Raw genomic sequence first — 25974 nt, forward strand, 5'->3', positions numbered from 1 at the left:
ATCAAAAATATCCGGACCGACCGAAAATTAAATTATAAAGGGAGATAATCTGTTGTTTTTTCTCCTTAAGTTGTGTTGAAATCAATAATTACAAGATCATGTTATCATTTTGCATATGATTTAGGTGGTAAGAAATATTCGGTCATTCTTTGAAAATACTAATCGAGCGTTGAAGTTAGCTTTAACCAATAACAAAAACGCGTTGACTAGAAGTGATATATATATACAAATAAATATTAATGTTAAAATGATATCTACAAAGAATTGTAATGCTGAAAGCTTATGAAACACAAGTGACACTTTTTTTTTATTTCTTTGAAGTTGTCGCCAAAGCATGTCTATAAGTTTTGATAACAACATATGAAATATCAGTATCAAGAAGATGAATAGTTTGATATTATTTAAAAAAGTGAAAACCAATTATCTCTGTTAAGTATCAAACGTGAATTATTAAATTGATAGCATATGGTTCATGGTATTCGTTGTCAACGTTTCCTTAAACCAGTTAATGATAAAGCCTAGAAGCGAAGTTTAGATAAAATCAAAAAATATTTCCAAAAATACAAATACATACGTAATAATTTCTCTATTTTAAAGATTTGAGCGTTTAGATAACCAACTGTGTCACAATGTCTTGGTATCAAAATATCTTAAGACTTCGTTTATGTATGTGTCAAGAAAAGTTGTATATACATGTACTATATTTTGATCGTTTTTTTATGAAACCAATATACCAAATCTCAAACTTAATACACAAATTCGACACTTGTTTTAACGTTGACATAATCAAAGGTCACTTAGTTGCAAATACTACCACTGTCCATCGCCATGGAGATTATATGTTCTTGTGTTGTACTCGCACTCCTCTTGGTGTTGGCCATGGTCTACTAAGAAGGAACGAACTCAGCCATTCTGGGGCTGACCATAGGAACCGGTAGAGTGTTTTGGCATCCCAGCCTACCAAATAACGCGCAGACGGGAAGCGGGCAGTCAGCGCATGCGTATATGCCTCGATCACCTCTTTGAGATTTGAAGACATGTTGCGTTCGAAATCCATACCCGATGTTACTATTTAAAGAGAATGGAAAAAGAAATAGTATTTTATATTGTGCTACTTAGATCAACACTTCCCTATACCATGCGACTTTGTTCTTTTAATACTAATATGGGTAAGTAAAGAATGAATCTACACTTGATAATAGACAATGTGTCAATACTTATATGGGTAAGCAAAGAATGAATCTACGCTTGATAACAAATAATGTGTCAATACTAATATGGGTAAGTAAAGAATGAATCTACACTTAATAACAGACTATGTGTCAATACTAATATGGATTAGTAAAGAATAAATCTACACTTGATAACAGACAATGTGTCAATACTAATATGGATTAGTAAAGAATAAATCTACACTTGATAACAGACAATGTGTCAATACTAATATGGGTAAGTAAAGAATGAATCTACACTTGATAACAGACAATGTGTCAATACTAATATGGATTAGTAAAGAATAAATCTACACTTGATAACAGACAATGTGTCAATACTAATATGGGTAAGTAAAGAATGAATCTACACTTGATAACAGACAATGTGTCAATACTAATATGGATTAGTAAAGAATAAATCTACACTTGATAACAGACAATGTGTCAATACTAATATGGGTAAGTAAAGAATGAATCTACACTTGATAACAGACAATGTGTCAATACTAATATGGATTAGTAAAGAATAAATCTACACTTGATAACAGACAATGTGTCAATACTAATATGGGTAAGTAAAGAATGAATCTACACTTGATAACAGACGATGTGTCAATACTAATATGGGTTAGTAAAGAATGAATCTACACTAGATAAAAGACAATGTGTCGATACTAATATGGGTAAGTAAAGAATGAATCTACACTTGATAACAGACAATGTGTCAATACTAATATGGATTAGTAAAGAATGAATCTATACTTACATTTACTCACAAAGTCTTCTCCGTAATATTCCCTCTTCTCTTCATCAAGCGCTTGATACCGTTTCCTCAGGTTCTCTCTAATTCCCTCTCCGGAACAGAAGTTGGTTTTGTATCCACTCGGCTCTATGATGTGCACAGATACACCCGATTTCCACAGCTCAGATCTGAAATATCAAACAGTTCAAGTTAAATTGGAAATAGTCAGTTCTACGCCTACAATTAAAATCGAAATTCGGATTTAAAAGCATTTAATGACATTTTTTCTGAATTTTAGTAAGCTATTCTCTACATCTGCGCGTACACAATATGGATTGTATATACTGTACTCTGTATCCATTTACAGATATACAGCTAATATATATATATATATATATATGAATCCGCCTGAAGAAGCCCTAGAAGGCAGAAAGGCCTAGCGGACGATCTGGATTTTTTTGTTTTTATTCTATATATATATATATATTTGAAAACAGATCAGAGTGAACACTATGTTAAAGTTAACAACTATTGCAATTTAATCATTCTATATATTAAGGACAACATACTATTTGTATAACTGAAACTGGTTGGAAACATAGCAAGCAATAACCAATCAAACTGAATTTTGTTCTGAATAATTTACCTTAAAGAATCAGCGAATCCCTCCGCGGCGTACTTGGAGCAGACATATGGAGCCCCGCCAATAGCAACTCTACCGGACACGCTGGTCGTGTTGACAATTCGACCTTTCTCTCTCCTAATGAGCGTCAGGAATGTCCTCGTCACTTCTATGGTTCCGTACAGATTCACGGCCATCACAGACTTATAGTCGTCGATGTTCAGCCAATCAGAGGCAACGTAACAACTCTGCCCGAATATACCGGCATTATTGACTAATCCCCAGAGTCCTGCAATATATAGATGTGAAGATTGTAAGAATGTGTTAACCCATTCACCCTAATATCACATTTGAACCTTCCCATTGCATAGCCTTGACAAGTCCAGTTTCATAATGAAGGGGGAATGTGTTCAGTTATAATAGAAAAGTGTGTCATACATGTATCACAACATTTCTGAAATGGTGAATCGAGATAAACATTCATGAATGGTTCAAGTTTACAGAATGCATGCCCCTGCACCAGGCATAACGCTTGAGGTCTTAGAATGTGAAAAGATGTCACATACCATGACATAAATATCACCACTTGCCGTTGGTTATAAAGTCTATATATCCCCCCAAAAAACAAAATATCGACACACAATCTAATTAAAATTATATCTTCACATCGCTCCCGTTTACTGATATGTCGCGTTGAAGATCTAACAACATCCCGTATAGGGTCATGTTCAGGCGACCTTTGCATTAACCAATCAGATGAGAGCTTACGCATTTCTGTAAGTGATGATGTAATGATTTCGGAACACACTTGCTATGATAAAAGACCGAGAGGTGTCAAATGAGCATCGAAAAATGGCGGCGCACATGACACCACGCTGTGTCTATCTACAAGACAACGTTTGTACAATTTGTGGATTTTGCTTTGAAATAAGAGAGACTTCCTCTTCTGGTGATGTTGTCGTTAAAAAGTTTAACAACCTGAAACTAAAATTAACCAATGACAGGCTTCGCAATATTCAAACTATCACTGGACCAGACGAAAAAATGGATTTTGGGCTACGAGGTGTCTGCATTAAATGCCACAGGTCCTGCTTTCTGATTGGTTGAATGAAAGAGTTATGTCGCGTTTTGATTGGCTTGTTATAAATGCGATAATGTATTCATGTTGACCTCTGACGTGACCCTCTACGGGATGTTGTTAGATCTTCAACGCGACATATCAGTAAACGAGAGCGATGTGAAGATATAATTTTAATTAGATTGATCGACACACAGTCTGTAAACCTTCTTATACAAGCTATGTACATGCCAAGAGAATATAACGTTTAATGTTGAAAATCCCCTTACCTCTTCCATCAGGTAGTCTACTCTTCACCTCTTCATAAGCTTTGTGTAAACTGTCTTGGTTGGTGACATCAAGGTCAATAATGCAAACTCGATTAGATGTTGCTTTTCTTAGATCGTCGCCTCCTTTTTGTGTCAGACATCCGGCAAACACATTAATGCCGAGATTGTCAAGATGTTTGGTCAGCAGGTTACCGAAGCCTGAGTCACATCCGGTTATAAGGACATAGAGGTCCTCGCGCTTCTTGATTTTCAAGTTACGCCATTGCCATCGAATGACCACAAGGGCGGTCACAAAGAGGAGAGTAAAGATGATGAGGATAAAAGCTAGCATCTTAATTCTGTAATTTAAATTGAAAGTACATTAATTAAAATTTACGTCAAAAGCCTTACCTGATAAAATTGTCTTCATTAACTATTTTGTTAATGAATTACAGGTTATCGAAAAACGATTTTATGTTTGTCCTTTCTTCTTCAATACATAAATGGTTTGCATATAATCTGAGATCCAAGCGTTAATTTGAAAACAATAAATAATGATTAACAGTTTCACAAAGACTTAATTTAAATAATAAACATTAACTCATGAATAAGTGCAGCTTACTTGCAAAATCACTTTCCAATTAGCTAAAATGAAACATATTTTTCTCACCAGTTTTGCTTCTGTATGTGAAGTGTAGTTTCGCCAGACGGTACTAATGAGATGAGGGTGTGAAGGTGGAGCTTATATACAACCTTGGTCCATAAGCACACATACCTCTCACTTACGTATACAAAGTCCAGATCTACATGTACGTCATCGCCGACTCGCCACTATCATTGATAGTATGTACATAACTTACAGTCTGGATTCTTCATAAATGTATAAATATAATTTTATAAGCTCAATTGCGGTAGACTTTAGTTTTATCTTTGTCAATACACTATCGTTTTTATCCTATCATTGAATAAAAACTGTTTATATTTTAACATATCGGGCTTCTTGGTTTAAATGGTGGACGAAATATGTAATTATATGACAAGATAATACACGTGCATGATGTTTTGCTTGTTTCAACAATTCTTTTACAGGATGTTTAGTGTTTTAAGCAGCACTTAATATGTGAGAATTAATTAATTAATTAGTACAAATAATTAAATACAATATATTACAATATTAGATAAATATGTACGTGCCCAGTTTTCTAATCACTTGATGTAGGGTATAGGAAACACTAACAGAAGAAAACTACACCTGCTGTTGCATTTTGTAACATCTACAGAAGCGGCGACTTATGTGAGAACCTCCTGCGAAATTAGAGTTTGGTTTTGTGCCTTTCCTTTGGGAAACCAATTTTCTGCCAATTTCAACTTTGTGAATTGCTAACGCCTTACTTGACAATACCTCGCTTTTCATCTTGATGTTAAACGATAGCCCAAGCAAGTAAGATCTAATCTAAGTCTATAAATTGAGTGTTTGCTACTCGTTGCTTGACGTTCAGATTTTAAAGGGTGTCCTTGAGGACTGGTTCATTCGTTGTCCATATAATATGCCCGGATGTAGGTAGGATGATGGTTAGGAGGTTTCCAGGACATTTTAGTGTGATGAAACTATAATGCGACATTGTCATGTGATTTCAACGCTTCTACAGCGACGTAACCTTTCAAATATACCAAAGCCAATATTTAGTATATTTTATTATTTCTACAATAAATCTTCATGAGGAATTATTTCATATTTCTCGCATTAAAAATAATTGAGTATATTGTCGAGCTGTTTCCCTAGGTAAACATTGCACATGAAATTGACATTGTCCGCTTTCTTTATTAACAAACATATCACACACATATTGAGATAAGTAAATGTAAGGTTTTACTGTTGCTTCTCCTTTCGGATCTTTTTTGAGATTATACAAGATTCCATGTCCGAATTCCCACAATCTCGTGTTAAGACCCATCCGATGAAATTATGGATAAGAAAAACGCTAACTTATCATCTTTTTCTTCTGATATGAATTCAATTTAACTTTGAAATTGATTTACACCTACTTGAATCTTTTTCATTTTATCATAACATTTTGATCAAACATTCATATAGTATTTACAGTGGTTACATGTAGTATATGATATACCCTGTGCTAATGTCCCTACATATCGTTACCAGGATTGAACGTTCGTTTCTCTCACAAATATTACTAACGTTTAATAAACTTGAAATCGGAATATTGAAATTCATACTTGATTGTTTAACATGGTTTCGAATAATGATATATAGTCATGTTTTGTTTTTGGGCACAAAATTGCCTGTGTTGATGGAACAGTGACATAACGTCGGTGGAACCAAAAACGGAACATTTGTCAGGTAAATATTGATTTTTTTTATACCATAGTTTCAAATTCCAATAATGTTTCTTAATTCTTAATAGGTATATATCATCCACTTGTGATTTTTAATATTTACAATATGATATTTGTACGTGGTTCTATAAATAGATCGTGAAATGCTATAAGGATGACCTGAGCTCTTGAACTTGTATAACAGTACCCTGATATGGATACTTCGGTATTTTGGCTCGTACTGAGGTATAAGCTATCAAGATAAGCAGACAATCAGAGCTATATCAACTATTTTATTGTAACTTTTTCTTATAACATTTCTTTTCCAAAGCGGTATTAGTTTTGAAAAATATACGTTTTCGAAAATGATATCTTAAATGTCACTAAAATTAAGAAAGATTTGTTTTTGAAATTATTTCTAGCCTTGAAATTAGCCATAACCAGCAGCCAATAAAGTAGATATACTGCTTTACAGACATTAAAGTAGCATGCATAAAAATATGTCTTTTGATTGCTTGTCAATTTCTTGGACAGCTTTCACACAGGTGTCCCGTTTTGGGTAGGTAGTGCCCCGTTTTGGGTAGTGCCCCGTTTTGGGTAGGTAGTGTCCCCTGTTTGGTAGGGAGTGCCCCGTTTTGGGTAGGTAGTGCCCCGTTTTGGGTAGTGCCCCGTTTTGGGTAGGCAGTGTTCCGTGTTTGGTAGGGAGTGCCCCGTTTTGGGTAGGTAGTGTCCTGTTGAGAGTATTGTCCCGTTTCGGGTTGGTAGTGTCCCGTTGAGAGTATTGTTCCGTTTCGGGTTGGTAGTGTCCCGTTGAGGGTATTGTCCCGTTTCGGTTTGGTAGTGTCCCGTTGAGGGTATTGACCTGTTGCGGGTTGGTAGTGTCCCGTCGAGGGTATTGACCCGTTTCGGGTTGGTAGTGTCCCGTTGAGGGTATTGACCTGTTGAGGGTTGGTAGTGTCCGGTTGAGGGTATTGTCCCGTTTCGGGTTGGTAGTGTCCCGTTGAGGGTAGTGTCCCGTTTTGGGTATCGTCTTCTTCTTGGTAGTGTTTTATGTAGGTAGTTTCTCGATGTTGGTAGTGTTCTTGGTACATTGACGTAAGACTTTGTAAACTAATATATCATCTTACTAGATACATTGACACATTTAGTGATTTCAATTACCTGTACCCATTTGACTTTCGATGTCTAATCTAAATCTGACGAAATTCGGGTATCTTGACCGATATTTAAGCTGTCACATGCACATATTTATTATTCAAAGTAAACATCGATTACAAACAATAATTTATCTTATCATTGATATAATTAATGTATATTTATTGTATCCTTTTTTGCACTACACTGTTTACAACATATTGGGTATTAACATGTTTACACACATCTGTCATTTTAAATAATAATATATTGATGATTAATTTCACAAGTACTAACCCTGTAATAGTGGAACTGTTTGGGCTATGACTATACATTGTATATACAGTTCGTGGTAAGGAAATTTACCCGTTGGAAATATTTCCGTACATATTTTATTTGAATATAGCTCGAATAATGTATATCTCGGTGATTAGTTCAATACAAAAAGGCGAGTAATTCTACACCTTAATAATTTCCATTTTTATATTATTTTATCCTATAGACTCCGATATACTACAGATACTACAGCAGAAACAAAAAGCTCCCTTTTAGCGTTAAATCAAAAATGACATTTTCATCACTAAGAACATCAAAATCGTAGAGATGGTTCTTTCACCATGGTCTACGTCCCTTTGTAGTGATATTCAATCTTTTTCTGCGTATGCAGTCTGTTACGGTTGATTCGGTATTACAGAGTCTATTGTAAGTATCAGGCTTTCTCGGATTAATACATTCAATTCAATCAGATTTTTCAACCTTGCAACCTTCAATATATACTACTGAAATGTTACAATATTCATGAACAGTTTCAGTGTTTTTGATGCATTCAACATGTACTCCACCTTCCACCTCCATTATGTACAGTTGCAAAATATATGTATAGATACTGTATTTATTCTACCTTTTAAAAATGTATATATTATGTCGTATTCTTGAAACGACGGTTGTAAAAGATTCTTCTCCGATCCTTTCAATTGATCAATGGAATATGTTTAACTAAACATGTCAGAGTGAAAGGGGTTTTGTTGTGGTTGTATCTTTAAAAACAATAAGATATGTGGTAAAATATCTTTATTTCTATACAATTTCTCCTAAATGGCAATTTATTACAAATTGTAACAGGTCAGAGTACGACTTTTCTGCACGTTGACATTCGGTTAATCCAGACATACCCTATCTAATCATTATCAGGTTTATTTGGTGTCGGTCTAGTCTTGTGTATATACATGTACACACAAAGATTAAGACACACTGATAATGTGTCCATGGTGAGGACATATGAAGTCATTATATCTATATTTCCAGAGTTATTTTCGCCTATTAAGGTCGTAACATTCGAAATATAAACGGTTGTAATTTATTTCCAAAAAAATATATTCATGCTAGATTTCTCCAGATATAATTTTACAAATACATATTGCTTTCATTTATTTTTTATTTCATCATCAATATGTTTCAAAAGAATATCTACCAATTGATACAAACTGGTTTTATTTGAAAAAGAGGGTATTAGTTGACATATTATGCCAATTATGTAAGTAAACTATAAGTATGATTATAAAATGCATCATGTTGTTAATGTACTCTAAGTTACATTCTCTGTACCCCTGGTTACGTCACGCCAAACTTGAGGGCTCTGTATGAACCACGTTGGGGGTGAAACGAGAAGGCATATAGCCAATTAAAAGGCTATATTAATCTATTAATACACATCAAAATAATCGCACGCCAATAAAACGGTAAAATTGACCGGCTTTGACCGAAAGCCGTTCCTCTGTAATCATTAAGGAACTGTTATCTTGCATTTGATAAGTTGGTGTTATTGTAAAGCTAATCTAATAGATTACGTGAAAGAAAAAAAATACCAATTTAAACACTTAACGTAAGACCAGATGGTCTTAATAAGAAAGACTGCTCTGAAGTATTCCTAAAGCATCCACATTTATTTCAATTGTTTTACCCCCTTTTCATTTCGATATGAAAAAACATATTGTTAAAAAAGAAGCTTCGGATTTATTTGATCTGATAGTTAGAGACGACGTTATTTGGTAAGACAATGGAAAACATCGTGCTGTAAAATCGATTTCATCGAATTACTCGATTACTCGATTGTATAAGCGATAACAATAATAATAAGCAGAAATGTTTGAAACGAATGTTGCGTACCCTTATTTAGCTATGTATCTTTCCTATTAAACACGTTTGTTTCAATATCTTGTATATGAAGTTAGAGATATACATGTATATTTACAGTTTATAAAAATAATTTGATAGAGTCCTTTTTATGAATTTATTAAACAAAGAAATCAATAGAAACAGGTTTATTTAATGTTTATAATAAATTGCTCGGTAATATTAACAACAGGTAGCTTGTTAGCTGCTAGTAAGTCATGTTTAACCTTCGTGTAATATACATGTAGATATGTCTAGAGAAAAACATTCGATTATATATGATATTTTGAAGAAGTTTTATAGCTAAAGGCTTCATATCCGTATCTAAATTTTCCCTGCAAATAAAAAACAGCATAATGTCACTTCTATAAAGTTTTTTATTAGAGGTAAATGGAGATTTATATATAAAATATATAGAAAAAAAGATACATTTTAGAACATCATAACAACTACGTATTTACCGCTTAGTTGAATAATGAAAGAATTTAAACACAAAACAATAAATTCAAATTTATATAAAACAAATAATAAGAAAAACAAGTGAACAATTGACTTGAAATTCATATTTGATTTAATGTATTTGTACATACTGACATTAACAGGATCGATACTGCTTTTTAACTTTTTTGAGTTAGTGGCATAAGTGTATATATATGCGAGTTCATCATGATAAAATAATTTATGTCCGTAATATTTTTGTAATATAATAGCATTTAAAAGCTGATAACAAAGCAAAACTTACGTAGACCCTTCGGTAACGGCCAATTAAAAATTCCTAAAGCCATTGCAGACAGCCATTCTGGTGCAATATACAGCAACCAAAAAAATGTGTTACTATCTTTGCCAACCAAATATCGACCTTCTGGGTATTTTGCAGTCAGAGCGTGTTCATACGCGTCCACAACCTGGTAGAATCGCCCGGAAAATACATACTTATCCCATATGTTCTTTATTACTGGAATATATAATGGAAGTCATACTAGTAAGTGAACACTTCTTTCAAAACTCCGTCCGTTATTGTACTCCCCATTTTCCAATCATATAAAAGTCGAACCCGGGACCTCTGATCTTCTAGTCTGACGCTCTACCAAATGAGCTAAAGAGAAATTATGCCTTTCCGAGTAGGAAGCAGCCATTATTATACTAGGGTGATTGATTACCTATATGTTTTGATAATGATCAAAACAGAAAACACTCTGTTTCTGTCCTGGTATTCACAACAATCAATATCACAACAATCACAACAATATCTATAAGACAGATGGCCACCAGTATTTAATCATATTGAAACAAACTAGCTACGTCAGGGTAGATGACGTCACTAAAATTATTTACTACGCAACTATTGATGATGTCATGTAACTGACAGTGACAGATGAATATCAGTCCGCCGGAACAAGCCCAAGAAAACAGAAAGGCATAGTGGTCAGTCTTGTGTACTCGTTGTTTTATTAAATGTACATATATTTATGGTGAGGTGACGTAGTCTAGGCGATCTGGTGCGGAAGGTTGCGAGTTCGAGGCCCGGTCAGGGAACGAGTAATACAATTGTCTTCCTTCGCCGTTTGTGTTTATTTTTATCATTGATATCTTTATGATAAAAACTATACATATCTACGCTGTATTAAAGACAAGTTGTGGGTAGGGTACAATTTGCTATAGTCTATAAAATATACAGATTTGATTCTACTCTGTCCCAGATCTAGGCATTTGTTATATCATTAAAGATACATAACTTATTGACTGACCCCGCTTTGAAAAATTCATTATTACTGTTATATATATATATAGCCTATTTTCCATACTGCATTTAAATAAAAGAAATGTATTGACACATAATCTATTTTTGAAAATCATCAATACTTTTCTAGACTAATGTAATCAAATAAGGCAATATATTTGCAGAACATATAGCGATGATGTTAGATATTTCACTTATATGGAAAATCTGTATGAATCGTGAGGTTCTAGAAAGCTCAAGAAATGGTAATATAGCAACACTAAGTGTGAAATGAACATTCTGCGATTTGAAAATATTCCATATTTGTTCTAGCTTATGATATCGCTAGTAAAACGAAAGTACGTACTGGGTGATATCTATAGTCTGTACAAGTTTGGTACTTACATAGGTCAGGGTAATCCTTTCCGTAATACTCTATGGTATCCTCATCTTGGCGATTAAAATATTCGTGTACTTTTTTCTTCATGTTGCTAATGTCAATGATGTCGGTTTTATATGCGCTTGGTTCTATGATGCTGACCTTAATACCGGCTGTGTAGTACTCCTGCCTGCAATAGAAAACAAGAGGCCCAGATGGCCTGTATCACTCACCTGGATTTGTTCAAATAACCTGATTTGAAGTAAAGATATGGCACTCCATGGTAGCATATGGAAACTCAATCCAGTATATCAGAAGACATAGTAAGAACAAACTTTATATGGAAAAATCGAAGATGGCAGCCTGGTGGCAACCTTGTTTTAATGAATACACGCTAATAGTAACAGACACTACTAGACAACTTGATGGAGACAATTTTGGGCTAAAATCCCGTAACCTCTATTGTAAAGAAGGATTTTAAAGGTTTTACCTCTATTTTCCCTATTGGGCCCCTCTCCTCTGCCCCTAGTGACATCCACCGTTTCAATCCCCTTGACCCTTGGATGCTTCAGACTTAATTAGGATACAATCCCTTTTTCTCTACGCTAGGAGAAGGATTTTCAAAGTTGTACCTTTATTTTTCCTATTGGGTTCTTCTCCTTTTACCCAAGGGGGGCACACTCACTGTTTATACAAAACTGATTGGTCTTGGCCCAAGGATGTTCCAGACCAAATAAGGATGAAATCCTTAATACCTATAGCAGAAGAAGACTTTTAAACGTTTAGTTCGAATGCCCCTGTTGGGTTCCACTGGACCCAGGGGGCCACACACACCGTTTATACAACATTGAGTGCCCTTCGCTCAATGCTGCTGCAGAGCAAATTTAGTTAAAATCCACAAAGCCGTTTAGGACTAGAAGCGTTTGAAAGGAAACGTTGACGGACGGACGGACGGACGACGGACGCTGCGCCATGTCATAAGCTCACTTGCCCTTCGGGCAGATGAGCTCAAACACATCTGACACATCTAGGCATAATTAAAATCTTTGGTCTATTAACCATGAAATACAATTAACTGTTCATTTAAACATGCAGTTTGTATGTCTTAATCATAGAATCCCAAACCATAGGTGGGCGCTTAAGCTTACTTAAATTATAATAATCCCAAACCTTCTTATTGTCAGTAAATGAATATTGGTGTTTTTAATTCAGGTCGATTCCTCAAGACGAGGATGGTGCGGTACCCTTGTGCAATATAAAGGCCGAAATATTTGGCAAGTGTCGTTAATAAAGCGGAATACGCTTAACCTTTCCGGACAACCTGGTCTTATTTTCCTTGAATTTTCAAAAAACTCCATAACTTTCATTTTATCAAATGTTCTCCTAGTTTTATGAATCTTTTGTTCGAACTTTTTACACTTGTATTCCTGTTTGGTTGTTTGTTTTTTCGTTATTCCCATATCACTAATATTTACCGACAGTTCCATGGAATGGTTCAACAATATTTGTCGGCAGTGGCATATAAGTAATGAACAGCAAATATATACATGTTTCATTCTACCTATAATTGAATATGCTTGTGAACTCTGGAGTGGTTTATCTAAATTCCATATCTATTTGTTAGAAAAATTTCAACTGGAAGCTGCTAGAGTCGTAACTGGGTTGCCAGTATATGCAAGTAATGAATCTTTTTATTTTGAAACGGGATGGGATACTTTGAATATCAGAAGAGAATGAAGAAAGCTAACTGTATTTTACAAAATGCACAATTAACTAACACCGTCATATCTTTATACATTACTCCCAGGTTTAGTATGTGATAAAACTCCATATCCCCTTAGAAATAACAATAACTATACCATGCATACATGCAACTATATTCTTTCCAATACTAGATCATCATTTATACCAGCAACTACAGAAATTTGGAATAACTAAATCAAACTACAGTAAATTCAAAACTGCCATAACTCTGAAACATTATAAGCCACCGTATTTCTTTAATCACGGACCCCGTCGCCTTAATATCTTATTAACTAAACTTAGACACAATTGTAGCCAACTGAATGTAGAATCTCCTTTTCGTGCTTGTGGCTACCCCTGTGAAAACTCATACCATTATTTTGTCCAATGTCCAATGTAAAGGAACATCAGACATGAAATGTTAAATAAGTTGATACCCTATCATCCTTTGCACCAAGAGTTACTATTGTCTGGAAATGTTGAATTATCAAATATTGACAATGAGCGTATTTTTGAAATTGTTCAGATTCTAAACAAAAATTCGTGTGAACAGGTACATGTATATCTGTCTAATCTGTCATAGTCCCTTCTCTCCTAAACCTCTCATTCTGCTTTGTAGGTCTATAGAATATTAATAGTGTTACTGGTTCAGCAAATTGCATATAGGTATTTTTTCTTTTTCAAATTGAAATAATTCCGCTGCATGGCACATTGATATGTTACCTGGAAGGAACACGATTGAATCGAGGAAGGATTCTAAGGAATGTGTTTTATATGGACAAACGAATAGCTGATGTGAAAAGAATGTGTAGCTAGTGCGTGCCATGCAGTAGTTTAAGTTTAAATAGTTTAAAAATATTCATACTTTGAATGAACCTTTTGTATCATTCGAAATATACTTTACTCATCTCTATAATCTCTTCTGCCTCTATAAGTTGTTATAACTTGAGCACAATCCATTTGATTATATCAACAGAATATGTTTAAATCAGCATTTATTAATGTCCATGCCGATATGAAGTTAAATCTGTTATATACATATGAAGCCCTGGATGATTAAGTTCAATACATATATTGTAATTCTACATTTATTAGTTATAATTGATATACAGATATGTATTTCCTTCTATGTTCGATATTGAAGCATCTGTGACCTCAGTAAAAACGATGTTCCTGGAACAGTTTAAAGGTGCGATGTGTGTGTTACGTTCATCTTTCAGATACAAGGTGGTAGACTCTGCTGGTGGATCATTTAACTCACCGTTGTCGACGTTATACCATTAGTCTACGGCTACTATTGCAATCCCCGGGGTTCGCTGTAACTTGATAGCCACTGTTATCTTTTTTGAGTAGTGACATGGTTTTTGATATACGTATTTTACAGATTATTAAATTTGAAATGAACCTGGGCTCCTCTAAATTTTGAAATAATTAATTGATAAGGTGTTACGCACTTGCCACTCTGTTTCAATAGTAGTTCAGGTTATTTAGATTTCCAAGGTGTTTGCCCTTGGCATCACCGATGAATCTAGGATAAACAGCTGTATGATGCAGTGTCATGCATTTGTTTGCTTACTGTATCCATTACCAAAATGTAAAGGTTCAATCACATACGTTCATCTTTAGCGTCACCAACTGTTTGAATCTAACGGTTATCTCACGTGTATCTGGGCGGAAGAAGTTTTACAATGACGCTGATCAATACTGATCATCGCCGCATGAATGCTCATGAAAGAAAAATAGCAAGGGAAATTAATTTACAATGTATGTACACGTTGTTATATATGTCATGTACTTATTGCATCGACCACATAAAACAAATAATAAGAAAAACAAGTGAACAATTGACTTGAAATTCATATTTGATTTAATGTATTTGTATATACTAACATTAACAGGATCGATACTGCTTTTTAACTTCGAGGTTAAGGTAAGGTTTTTGCTAGATTTAACTTTTAATGGTCCAAGCAAACGACTTGTTACCACGTCATTTGTCCTTCTAGTGAAACGTTCCACAGTTAGTACCTTGTGGAAGATACACACCGTTTGTGTTTCCTTGGGATTACTGATGATTCATGAGAGCGAAATTCATGTGGAATGCTATTAATTAATAAAGCGACAAAGAATTATGTTTTCCTAACACAAGGACAATATGGTTATTTTTTACACCGAAAATGAGCAATAACACAAAAGTCCAGGTGGTCATTTTGACCCGTTAATGTTGTCGTCTCGTCACTCAGAATTCAAATGTGTTGGGTTTTGTCCGTTTCTCGAGTGAAACTTCGAACAAAGGAAAATCTAGCGTTTATGACCGACGCGATGGTTTCTTTTCCCTTAATATGATGTATATTATCAAATCCGACACGTTTTTATGTAGATGCGCTTCAATAGTAAATATTGATATTGCGTACAGCTATTTGCATCAATCGTTCTAGACAAATCATATTGTATGTTATCTTAATTATATCACATCGAGACCAAAACTTGTCACGTGACCATGAATCTTACCTGATGGTGTCTGAATACCCCTCCACAGCGAATTTCGAGCAGACGTACGGTGCACCTCCAGCTGCGATCAACCTGCCAGCCACGCTGGACATGTTGACGATCCGCCCCCTCTCAGCCCTCACTAATGGCAGGAACCTGTTCGTGACCCTCACCATCCCATACAGATTAACGTTCATTAACTTCTCGAAATCCTTAATGGATAACCATTCCGATGATATGGCACCAAGTGAGTCATATATACCGGCATTGTTTACCAGGCCGTGCAGTCCTTAAAGGAAAAGGGATATTAATTAATTTTATTAATCATACTAAATCGAACCAAAACCAGTTGGATGAAGTTTTAAAACTTAACAAATGTATTGCACTAGACAGCCATATCATTATTGATAAAAAAAACACCTCATCAGTGATGCTGGAAACCAATAGTGTAATGTCGAAATATGTGTGATAAAAACAAAATAAATATTTCTAAAAAGTGGCAAAAAACAGGCAGAGATCGGCAAATAGTTTATTTTTGACTCTATCATATGTTTTTATGTAGGAGAAAAATATATCCGACCCAAGGAAAACCAATTTTGGGCATAATATAGAGGTTTCCCGTGTTCTTAGAAGCCGAATTGTCTATCTATTCAGCGAGGAATAATTCTATCTCGTTTATACACACATTATGGAGTCATAACACAGTTATGTCTCTAAATTGCTTTTACATTTCCGAAATATTTATCGTTATTTTGTGTTCAGCACCGATAGGATATGTATACATAAATATCTCACCAAAGGGAACGGAATTTTGGCAAAGAAGCGAGGCTTACCAAGTTTATTAACTAAAGTATTAAAGAACTTATATCTGTTCACATCTTTAACCAATTGATCAGATCCAGATGTAGCCGCCATCTTGTGTCAAAATATCAACTTCGTCAATACTTTACCGATTTTCAAATTATTTATACTTTTACCTCTCGAAAAAGCGCATCAAAGTTTAAAATCTTACATACGCCAGTTTTATTTAGTTTGAGATTTTCTAGATTAACGTCGGTGTTATTTATAGTTTTATATAAATAATTAATGTAGAAAATCTCAAAATAAAAAAGAACCTGGCGCATGTAAGATTTATAGAATCCCTAACCCCCTTTATCTCAACATCCGAGGGGGAGATTTTTAAGTTGCCAAACACGAGGCTTTGCCGGGTGTTTGGTAACATAAGAATCTTCCCCTGAGGGTTGAGATTCCAAATATCACCTCAAGGGGTGATTGATTCATTTTCCCCTACCCTGTTCACTCATTGAGTATCATGCACTGTTAATGTTATATGCTAAAAATACAGAGTTGACGTGTCGTTGATGTACTGTTCACGTGACGTCATAAAATTGTTTTCAATAGGGAAACCCCCTCGTCTCGACACCAGGGTGTTTATACACCTGTCCAGGGTAAGGGAAACACTTTTCCCGAACACCCGTGTGGGCTAAAATTTATACGACGAAGGTGCACCAAATGACCCGATTCAGGAACTTCTATCTTTCTTAGTCTTGACAACTAGGTCGTGCATAAAATCAAATGTGTGCGTCCTCACTGTTCTGACATTATAAAACGTGACACCAGAAGAACAATCATTATCGGTTAAACGCAGTCGGCATCTGACATCGCCTCAAAGAAATAAACAGCTTGCAAACCAAACCTGTTTTTAAGCTTTTTTAATTCCTTTTAACATTAAAGTATAACGTCAGCATGTGATGGGTTATTCTGCTCTTTCCAAATATGTTTCTTTGTAAGTTTGTTCGGTAACTAGAATAGAAATACTTTCTTTACTGTTATATTTGCAATGTCATGATCAATTTAAAAGAAATCACCAAGAACATGTTTGTAAAACGTTGGAGAAAAAGGGTCATTCTTGGTGTTTGCCCGTGGAACAGGGAACTTCTACCCTCATATAATTGACTGCATTGATTCTTCAAGGTTTTCCATCTTTGGACAAATCTCTAATTGGCATACTGATATTGATATTTTAGATACCGTACAACTTTAGAAATATGATTTGCATACAGCAACGTATCCTCTGTCATTGGAAGGGATACGTCACTTACAGGTTTGTGAATCTTTGACTTCAAAAATAGGAATCATTTGTTACAGACTATATTGAACCACTACACATTATTTTATTTGGAGTTATTCAAATGTGACACGAGGTCAGTTGAATGAAAAAATACATAAAAAATATAATGAATTACACATTAAATTTGAGGTTATATGAGGGTGTAAAGTGGGGGACAGAAATCACAAAAAAACTCTTTTTGACAAAACTACATCTTATTTTTGGAAAGTTGTTTTTTATGATTTTGATGTATTGTGTAACACCAAAGCTGTAAATATTATTTGGCAAAGCAAGTGGCCCATAATTGATAGGCAGGTCGCTATTGTCTTGTTATAATCTATATCGGCTTAATTATGTCAAGTCAATTTCGAATGGGTTCTTCAACGCAATTCTAGCGTTTTTCCTAATTTCTGGTGGGTTTTGCTTACAGAAATATTATCAATTACGCATGAAGGATTCTGTGCGTGTGTATACAGTGCGAGTATATGTATCTTAGCAACAACCTGAGACACGACGCTTTAAGACAATACATATCCATACATGTATAAGAACAGTTCAAAATCTTTTTTAATCCTCAAAAAATAAGTGTACCATTTGAAACAATTATAACCAAACATTCCTACACTTGTTCATTATTGCATTGTTGCCTGTTCTTGAGTGTTTATGTACCAAGGTGTGCGAAGTGTGACCTTGAGTCACAATGAATGGCGCCTCAGACTCTCAACAAGACATCCAGGGATACATTCCCCAATCAGATGTCTAAAGGTATTGGGTAAGTTTCCATACCTTATCGGATTTCCCCGGTAAATTGGTCAAAAAGGTTTTGTTTATTTATTTTTTGCATTTTCATAAAGTTGATAATAACTATAGCAAGTTGACAAATAAACAAACAAACAATGGAGATTGTATAAAACAACTAAAATTCGTCTAATCGCGTTAGTTTCTCGAAATTTTAAAATATTTTCCTGAAATGATTTCGACATTTCGAGAAAGAGTAAGTTGCAATTTGAGTTAAGAAGTCGACATTTCGGATAGTGTTTTGAAATTTCGCATTAGTAAGTCGACATTTCGGCTAAGTAACACTTAATGCGAAATTTAATTTCATACTTGACCCTAATGCTCTTCAAAGGTCATTATTCTTGACAACAAGTTTGTTTAACATTCACATATTTTATACCATAACTCTCGTGACTTTCTTGCTCCCAATCATTCCATGAAACATTCAGAAACAGTTGGAAATCAATAACGATGTCAAAGCTATTTGAATTTAAACAAATATATCCATAGCATTGGGTTAAAATTACTATAAAAGTTGTGAAATTTTCGCGTCTGAAAATGTTTGCTTTGATCAGTGCGTGGCAATTTCAATATGAACAAGAGGCCCAGAGTGCCTGTATCGCTCACCTGGTTATTTAAGCAATCATGGCACACTATTTACATTTGCTCTGTAATGCCAATTTGTAACCACTTCAGACATGTAGGGTAAGACTTGGAAGAGTTACTATGGAGACTTTATAATTCATAAAGAATTAAGGTTGTTACTTTTACTAGCTCATTAGTTGGGTTGGAGATAAAAATGTATGTGATGGCTGTTCATTTGTCGCATGGTCTATACATTGTATAAACAATACCAAACTTTACCCCCTCCAAAAAAAGGCAAACAAGGGACCAGGGGCACATGAAAATCACAAAGTATATAAACCACTCGAAGGCATTTACAACTATGAATAGTATTTGATACTAGCATTTCTGGAACTGGAGAAGAAGATTTTTTGAAATGTCCCTAAATCCACCCCCCTTTTCGGCCCCTCACTCAGCCCCCTAGGTGGCCACACCCTTCATAAATCCATTGCGCCCCTGGTCCCAAGGATGCTTCATATCAAATTTAGTTAAAATCCAATCAGTCATGCAGGAGATAAGAACATTTTTACACTTAGAAAGAAATTTTTCAGAATAATAAAACTCACAAAGTGTTATTCAACTAGATTCAGAACGATTAAAAGATATTAAAATGTGCACTCATTCCAATTTCAAACATTTACCTCGTCCATAGGGTAGTCTAGATTTCACTATCATGAATGCATTCTTGATACTCTCTTCATCGGTGACGTCAATTAACATTGACGTCACTCGACATGACGTTGACTTATCCAGTTTAGCTCTACCATCTTCTGTCAAACATCCGGCGAAAACGTTGACACCACGAAAATCCAAGCGTTTGGCCAATAAATGACCGAAACCACTATCACATCCGGTTATAAACACATACTTGTCGTAAATCCGAGGAATCTTCAGTGATCTTAGGAATTTTTTAGATATCACGTATGCTAGAACTAACAGCGCCACGATGTACAAACTCATCTTGTAAAAATCTGAAAACAAAATCAAAACATTAAACTTATTATGTATTAACTTAAACAGATACAGTTACAACCTTATTAAGAATTTTTGGTTAAGTTTGTTCTTTCCTATTAACAGCTATAGTCATTTAAGGACATGCCAGGTTTTGGTTGTGGAGAAAAACATGAGTATCATGAGCAAAACCACAGATCTGCAAACAGTACCCAGAGACTGCCCTACATACAATGTAGGCGTCAAACCTGCGAACCCAAGGTTGTCTAAAGTAGATATTAATACAGATACACTGATTTAGGGGAGTAAAGAAATGGTGGTCTCGTAAGAGGGAGGATTGATTAATAGGGAGGGTGTGTCGAGCAAATTGATGTTTATGGATGATAGTGATTAGCATTGAAACATATGGTAGACAAAAAATTATCCAATCCTTACAAAACGGATCACATTGTCAATAAAAAAGACTCCATCTTAACTCAAAGTCTATGCACATTGTATCGCATGCTTAGCGATACATGTCCTACCTTTACTCATTATCAATTATTGAACAAAAATCATATACTTTTTTTTAAGTATAATGACATAGAAATACAATATTTTCACAGATAATCAATTGTAGATAAGGTATTAAAGTTTAAAACAAATCTTTTATATGTCTATGATATACATTCTCAGGGCTTACCTTCATATTAATGTAACCCCTCAATGAGCCTGTCAGTCTGTTTTACTCATAATAAACAAGAGAGGACAGGTTTATGACATCATAGTTTTTTCTTGAGTTTACACCTCCCGACATTTTTAGTACCTATCGGATAAAACATCGTGCCGGTAAACACAAATTTCGTCTAATTAAGTATTTGTTGAACCTTTTGTAACATTTACATGTTTTCTCATTTGACGATTTTTTATTAATTGTATAAGAAAATTAAATAGATAAATAAGATGAGGTTAACCAGAGAATGCTGATAAAACGTTCAGTACTGGAGCAATAAGATTTTTATATCATTTTACATAAAATGAATAAACAAGGGAATACCGGTAAAAATAAGACTCCATATGTTGGATCGATATAGTTTTCGAATTATTTTAAATAAGATTGATTAATTAATTAATTAAGAAAATAAGATAAATAAACGCGATAATCTCGTTTGAAATAAAACTTGATGTATTGGATCGATATTATTTTAATATCATTTTACAGAAGATAAATAAATAAATTGATAAATAAAAAAAGACAAATAAACACGGCAATACCGATGCATGATGTATTGGATCGATACAATTTTCATATTATTGTGCATGCTTTATGACGTAGTTGATAGAAATTCCAGTTACTATCAAAACAAACAGCGAACCCCTAGATAACATATCATTCTATTTAGCATAATAACCAGACAAATTGGGTCATGGTAATGTTCTGTAAAATAATCCTCTTAGCATTGTCATCGAGTTGATAATCGAACAAAGTAATGCGGCGTCACACAAACTTGTGTTTAGATATGTTTATAACCCACCATTGGTTAAGTTTGGTTTCTTTTAATATATTCATAGAATTGTATTTTAAATATTGTAACAATATTAGATAACAGATTACCGTTTATTTTTGATTAAGCTGTTCATGCTTTATTAGGTTAGTCTATGTCGTACATGTGGTTGTCTGGTCAGTATTGGGGATGGACACCGATATTTGCACAGTGTAGTGAGTTCGTTCTACGATAAGATAACTGTATCTTGTTTTGTTCATATCAGTGTCAAATATACGAACGACACATATAGTAAAACGAGCTTGATCGCCCTAAACAATACTATTACCGAAATGGCGACAATTGCTTATTCCAAAAAAGCAGTGCATTTTATTCTAATATTTTATCAAAAGACCATCTTTAAACAATTCTTTTGAATCCTCTCTTAGGTGTTCTTGTAAGAAAATTTTGACTGTAGTTAAAGCTACATAAAGTCCCATTTGGCTCGTTCGTATAAAATATTTAAAATCTTTCAGTGTAACACTTACCTAACTACCTTTGTAACAATACTAGCGGTACTACTTGAGTCGAGGTGAGGGGTAGGAACAGTAAGAACATTAGTATATATATATGCAATGCATGCTCGCTCTCTACTGCATATATTCGACATAGTTGTTGGTTCTCCACCACAGTATTACATATGTGTTGGTTCCGTACTATATGTATTTATACACAGCACGACAATAGGTACAGGATGGAGAAGAACATCAAAGACATTGTGAACCATACAGCATACCGGAAGTGTCTTGGCAGTCATCAATGTTTTTTAGACCTAATAGAGTACCCGTCCTAATGCTGTCTCCAGTCAAATTAGTATTAAAGATATGATATTGACATGACCGTTGTAAGGCCATAAGATAAACAAACCTATCAACAGAGCATGGTGTTGTAAAACAATAACAGCTGAAGCTAGTACACGGGAATTATTCACCATAGATAATTTTATTCGAACGACTAGTTTTTGAAAATAAATAAAAACTAAATAAATAATAGGATTGCATTTTTATAATGTTCTGTTCAAAGATATGTTGTATGTCGTTAAAAGTTTTCAAACATGCATTTTAGTTCTTAAATCAACAAATCACTGATTCTCACGATATATGTCTTGTACCTAGTTATGTCGCGATTGTTGAAACAATCAGAACCCATAGATATCAATGAGGTTGTGATAAATATCAATCATAAATTTGCATAAAAAAACTCTAGAATACAGAAGCCTACGACGAAATAAATGCTCTATTTGAGATATCCGATTCGTAAAAATGAGGTTCGACATTAAGTATACATTTATAATATACAGTTTGCATTTTGTGATAGTTTGTGGTTTTAAACAACCAATTTATATTTGGTTGAAGAGATGTTACATGTACTTGCGTCTCTATGGTTCAATCTTATGCTTGAATGAAGAGGTTTAATAGACTGTTTATAAACATGAAATCACATATCTTTGAAAAATTGTTACATGATTTGTCTTATCAATTAAATATACTCAGACACACTGAACATATCCTGCACGAATAGATATTTGTTCTGTTGTGGATGAATAATTGAAACTGAAGTATTTTGAACACCAAGGGGGATAACTCGTTCGTACAAATAGAGTATCTGTGTTATACATTGAACTACTGTTATTTACAATAATAACATGTTGATGCTAGATATGGTGTATGTGATGTCACTGAGCACGTCATTCTTCTTTTAGGCACAACTGTTTCATATAGAGGTATGCTTATCAGTATCAACTGTTTTCTTAAGGCAAGGTACTGTGTGTCGAACACAAATAATACGTGGTTATCATTGAGGTATTGAACGGAGTCGTTTTAAATGTAACATTCATATAAGTATGAACGCAAAACGATTTCATAAAGGCTACAACAACTTCATGTTAAAAAAAAAGGATTAACTTGTGTGCGTTTATAGCGCCATGTTTGCATAACTCTATTCAATACATATGTTTCCATTCGAAAGTAATAGCAGTGAGTATTCTGTATTTGCAGGAAGTGCAACCAACGTCCGACGTCAATTGAATGTTTGCTTCCTATAATGGTTTCAAGTTATTCGAGGTGGTAGAAAAGGCGTCAAATGACACTGATGTAATTGCATGAAGACTGATATGAATGCAAGGTCTTCTGATAGCGTGTGTATAGGGAAACGTATATACCTATGGTTTGATATTTGTTTTTGTAATTCTAACTTGAACTTATTATTATCCCATTTAATGACTTGGTCTAACATTATAATTTAACAATTAGTATGCATTTTGATCTTATACCAATCATTTGAGTCTTACATGAGGTAACAGTTAAGGTCATATAGGAGTGTATTGATAAACGGAAATAGGAAGTGCATCCCTAGTTGAAAATCCAATGTAGGGAGACAGTATCACAGTTTCCGCATCTTCTAATGTTTAATATTAAATTGATGAATATTGTATGTTTATTATTGACATAACAGTTTGTTCTCTCAATATCAAAGTATTTCAAAGCAATCCAGGCATTGATTCAGTTGTGTTCTTTTATCAATGAGTCACATGTGTCCATTGTTCTGTACTTCAGGAAACCGGCTACCTATTTCACTACTGTGTTTTTAAAGAAAGATAACTCTTACATGCAATTACTATGTGTATATGTTTTTTTTTTTATATAAAATGTCAATTTTTAATCGTTTATAGATAAATATCTTTTACACAATTTTAACATTTATTAAATTTATATACATTAATGCAATACTAATCTTTGACAGTATCATTTGTATTGACATTATTTTGCAAAAAAATGTCTTTCATTTTTTTTTTAAATTCACTCCTTTTTACATAAATTTCCATTTAAAATCCTTAAAATTCTGAAAACCTATATTGTTTTTGGCAGAACATTTTCTTTACTTCAAAGCAATATAAATACAAAAAAAATCTGAGAAATGGTGACACAATACTATTATCTTATGGCGTTCATTTCAAGCTTATACCCATTACTGTACTTATACATTATATAATACATATTAGTGTTATATATAATCGTATACCAACTGACTCGTTTTACATTAAGAATACAAAGTGGTTTTCTTTAAAATTTCATACCAATCACTAATTTGGTCTTTGATCACATTACATTATATCAATTAGTGTTTATTGGTACGTTGTACACATAGCACAATAGTCATAGTATAACATTATATAAATCGCTTAGTCGTTTATAACACAATACTACGTGGTATTTATGAAAACCATTTACCAATGGTTGGTCTTCTATTACACTATGTCAATAAGTGTTCGTAATACATTATATACATCGTTTGGTCTTAACAGATATCCTTATAATTGTACATTATAACGTTTTGTCCGGGGCTTGGATTTATATTACATATACGTATTTATTATAATCTTAATCAATAGTTTGGTTTAACATTTCACCACGTTAATTAGTGTTCCTTATAATATTATACAAATTATTTGGTTTAGAAAAAAAATCATTATCTCAATAGGTGTTCTTTATAACTACAAGCCAAGGTCTTCGTCTTAAAATGTTTAAAACACATTATACTAATTGGTGTTCGAAATAACTGCTGCTTTTGTTTGGTCTTGCATTGCATTGTGCAAATAACGTAAAAAAACTGGGGTTTGTTGTTATTGTGATTTGTATTTGTTTTATTACACGCCAATAATTCGGCCTTACATTGCTTTAGCTTACTCAATAACTATTGTAATGTTTGTATCCAACGTACAAAAAAACAACCTGAAAGTAGTAACTCTTCGTTGTTTCTTCTTAAAGCGTTATTTCGGTAAAGTTTGTAATTATCATCTTTTATATTCTATTTGCAAACATTTCAATTTTGATAATAAGGATAACCTTATTATGGTTCTGTTATTATTTTGTTCAACTAGCAGAAACCGATTGACAGTTTATAGAGTCAATATTTATATCCTAGATTCATATAAGAAACAAATGTCTTCTATGTCTGAAAATGTCTGTTATATACTGATGAGGGTATCCTTACATAATATCATCACTTCTAACATATAAGTACTTACCCTTCTGTACTTGGGAGCGTGTCGAGCCACTTCTGTAAATATAAGTTTGATGCTTCAAATATTATTAAACCAGCTTATCCTGCAGAAGC

The 25974-nt window shown here is 34.0% G+C and overlaps 2 protein-coding genes across 2 annotated transcripts; both read right to left on the minus strand.

Moving 5' to 3' along the window:
* On the minus strand, positions 1-5524 carry LOC110466177 (17-beta-hydroxysteroid dehydrogenase type 6-like). The gene is made up of 5 exons (XM_021522530.1): positions 4575-5524; positions 3926-4263; positions 2603-2867; positions 1981-2144; positions 1-1068 (listed from the first exon to the last, which is right to left on the minus strand). The coding sequence occupies exons 2-5, from the start codon at positions 4254-4256 to the stop codon at positions 836-838; spliced, it is 993 nt and encodes a 330-aa protein (XP_021378205.1). The 5' UTR covers positions 4257-4263; positions 4575-5524; the 3' UTR covers positions 1-835.
* A 198-nt stretch (positions 5525-5722) lies between these two features.
* LOC110466196 (retinol dehydrogenase 7-like) lies at positions 5723-25974 on the minus strand. Its single transcript, XM_021522561.1, has 6 exons — positions 25886-25974; positions 20026-20355; positions 15895-16162; positions 11670-11833; positions 10287-10499; positions 5723-9879 (listed from the first exon to the last, which is right to left on the minus strand). The coding sequence occupies exons 2-6, from the start codon at positions 20342-20344 to the stop codon at positions 9869-9871; spliced, it is 975 nt and encodes a 324-aa protein (XP_021378236.1). The 5' UTR covers positions 20345-20355; positions 25886-25974; the 3' UTR covers positions 5723-9868.

This window comes from Mizuhopecten yessoensis, unplaced genomic scaffold, assembly GCF_002113885.1.
Source record: "Mizuhopecten yessoensis strain PY_sf001 unplaced genomic scaffold, ASM211388v2 scaffold11123, whole genome shotgun sequence".
NCBI classification, from domain to species: Eukaryota; Metazoa; Mollusca; class Bivalvia; order Pectinida; family Pectinidae; genus Mizuhopecten; species Mizuhopecten yessoensis.

Bases quoted from the DNA above. Each gene is read 5' to 3' on its own strand.
- LOC110466196 (XM_021522561.1), bottom strand. From the start codon at position 20,344: ATGAGTTTGTACATCGTGGCGCTGTTAGTTCTAGCATACGTGATATCT. The intron at 16,163-20,025 runs GTAAATGTTTGA...TTTTCCTTTAAG, and splicing joins TAGACTACCCTATGGACGAG to GACTGCACGGCCTGGTAAAC. The intron at 11,834-15,894 runs GTAAGATTCATG...TTTCTATTGCAG, and splicing joins GGGTATTCAGACACCATCAG to GCAGGAGTACTACACAGCCG.
- LOC110466177 (XM_021522530.1), bottom strand. From the start codon at position 4,256: ATGCTAGCTTTTATCCTCATCATCTTTACTCTCCTCTTTGTGACCGCC. The intron at 2,868-3,925 runs GTAAGGGGATTT...TATATATTGCAG, and splicing joins TAGACTACCTGATGGAAGAG to GACTCTGGGGATTAGTCAAT. The intron at 1,069-1,980 runs GTAAGTATAGAT...CTCTTTAAATAG, and splicing joins AGAAGACTTTGTGAGTAAAT to TAACATCGGGTATGGATTTC.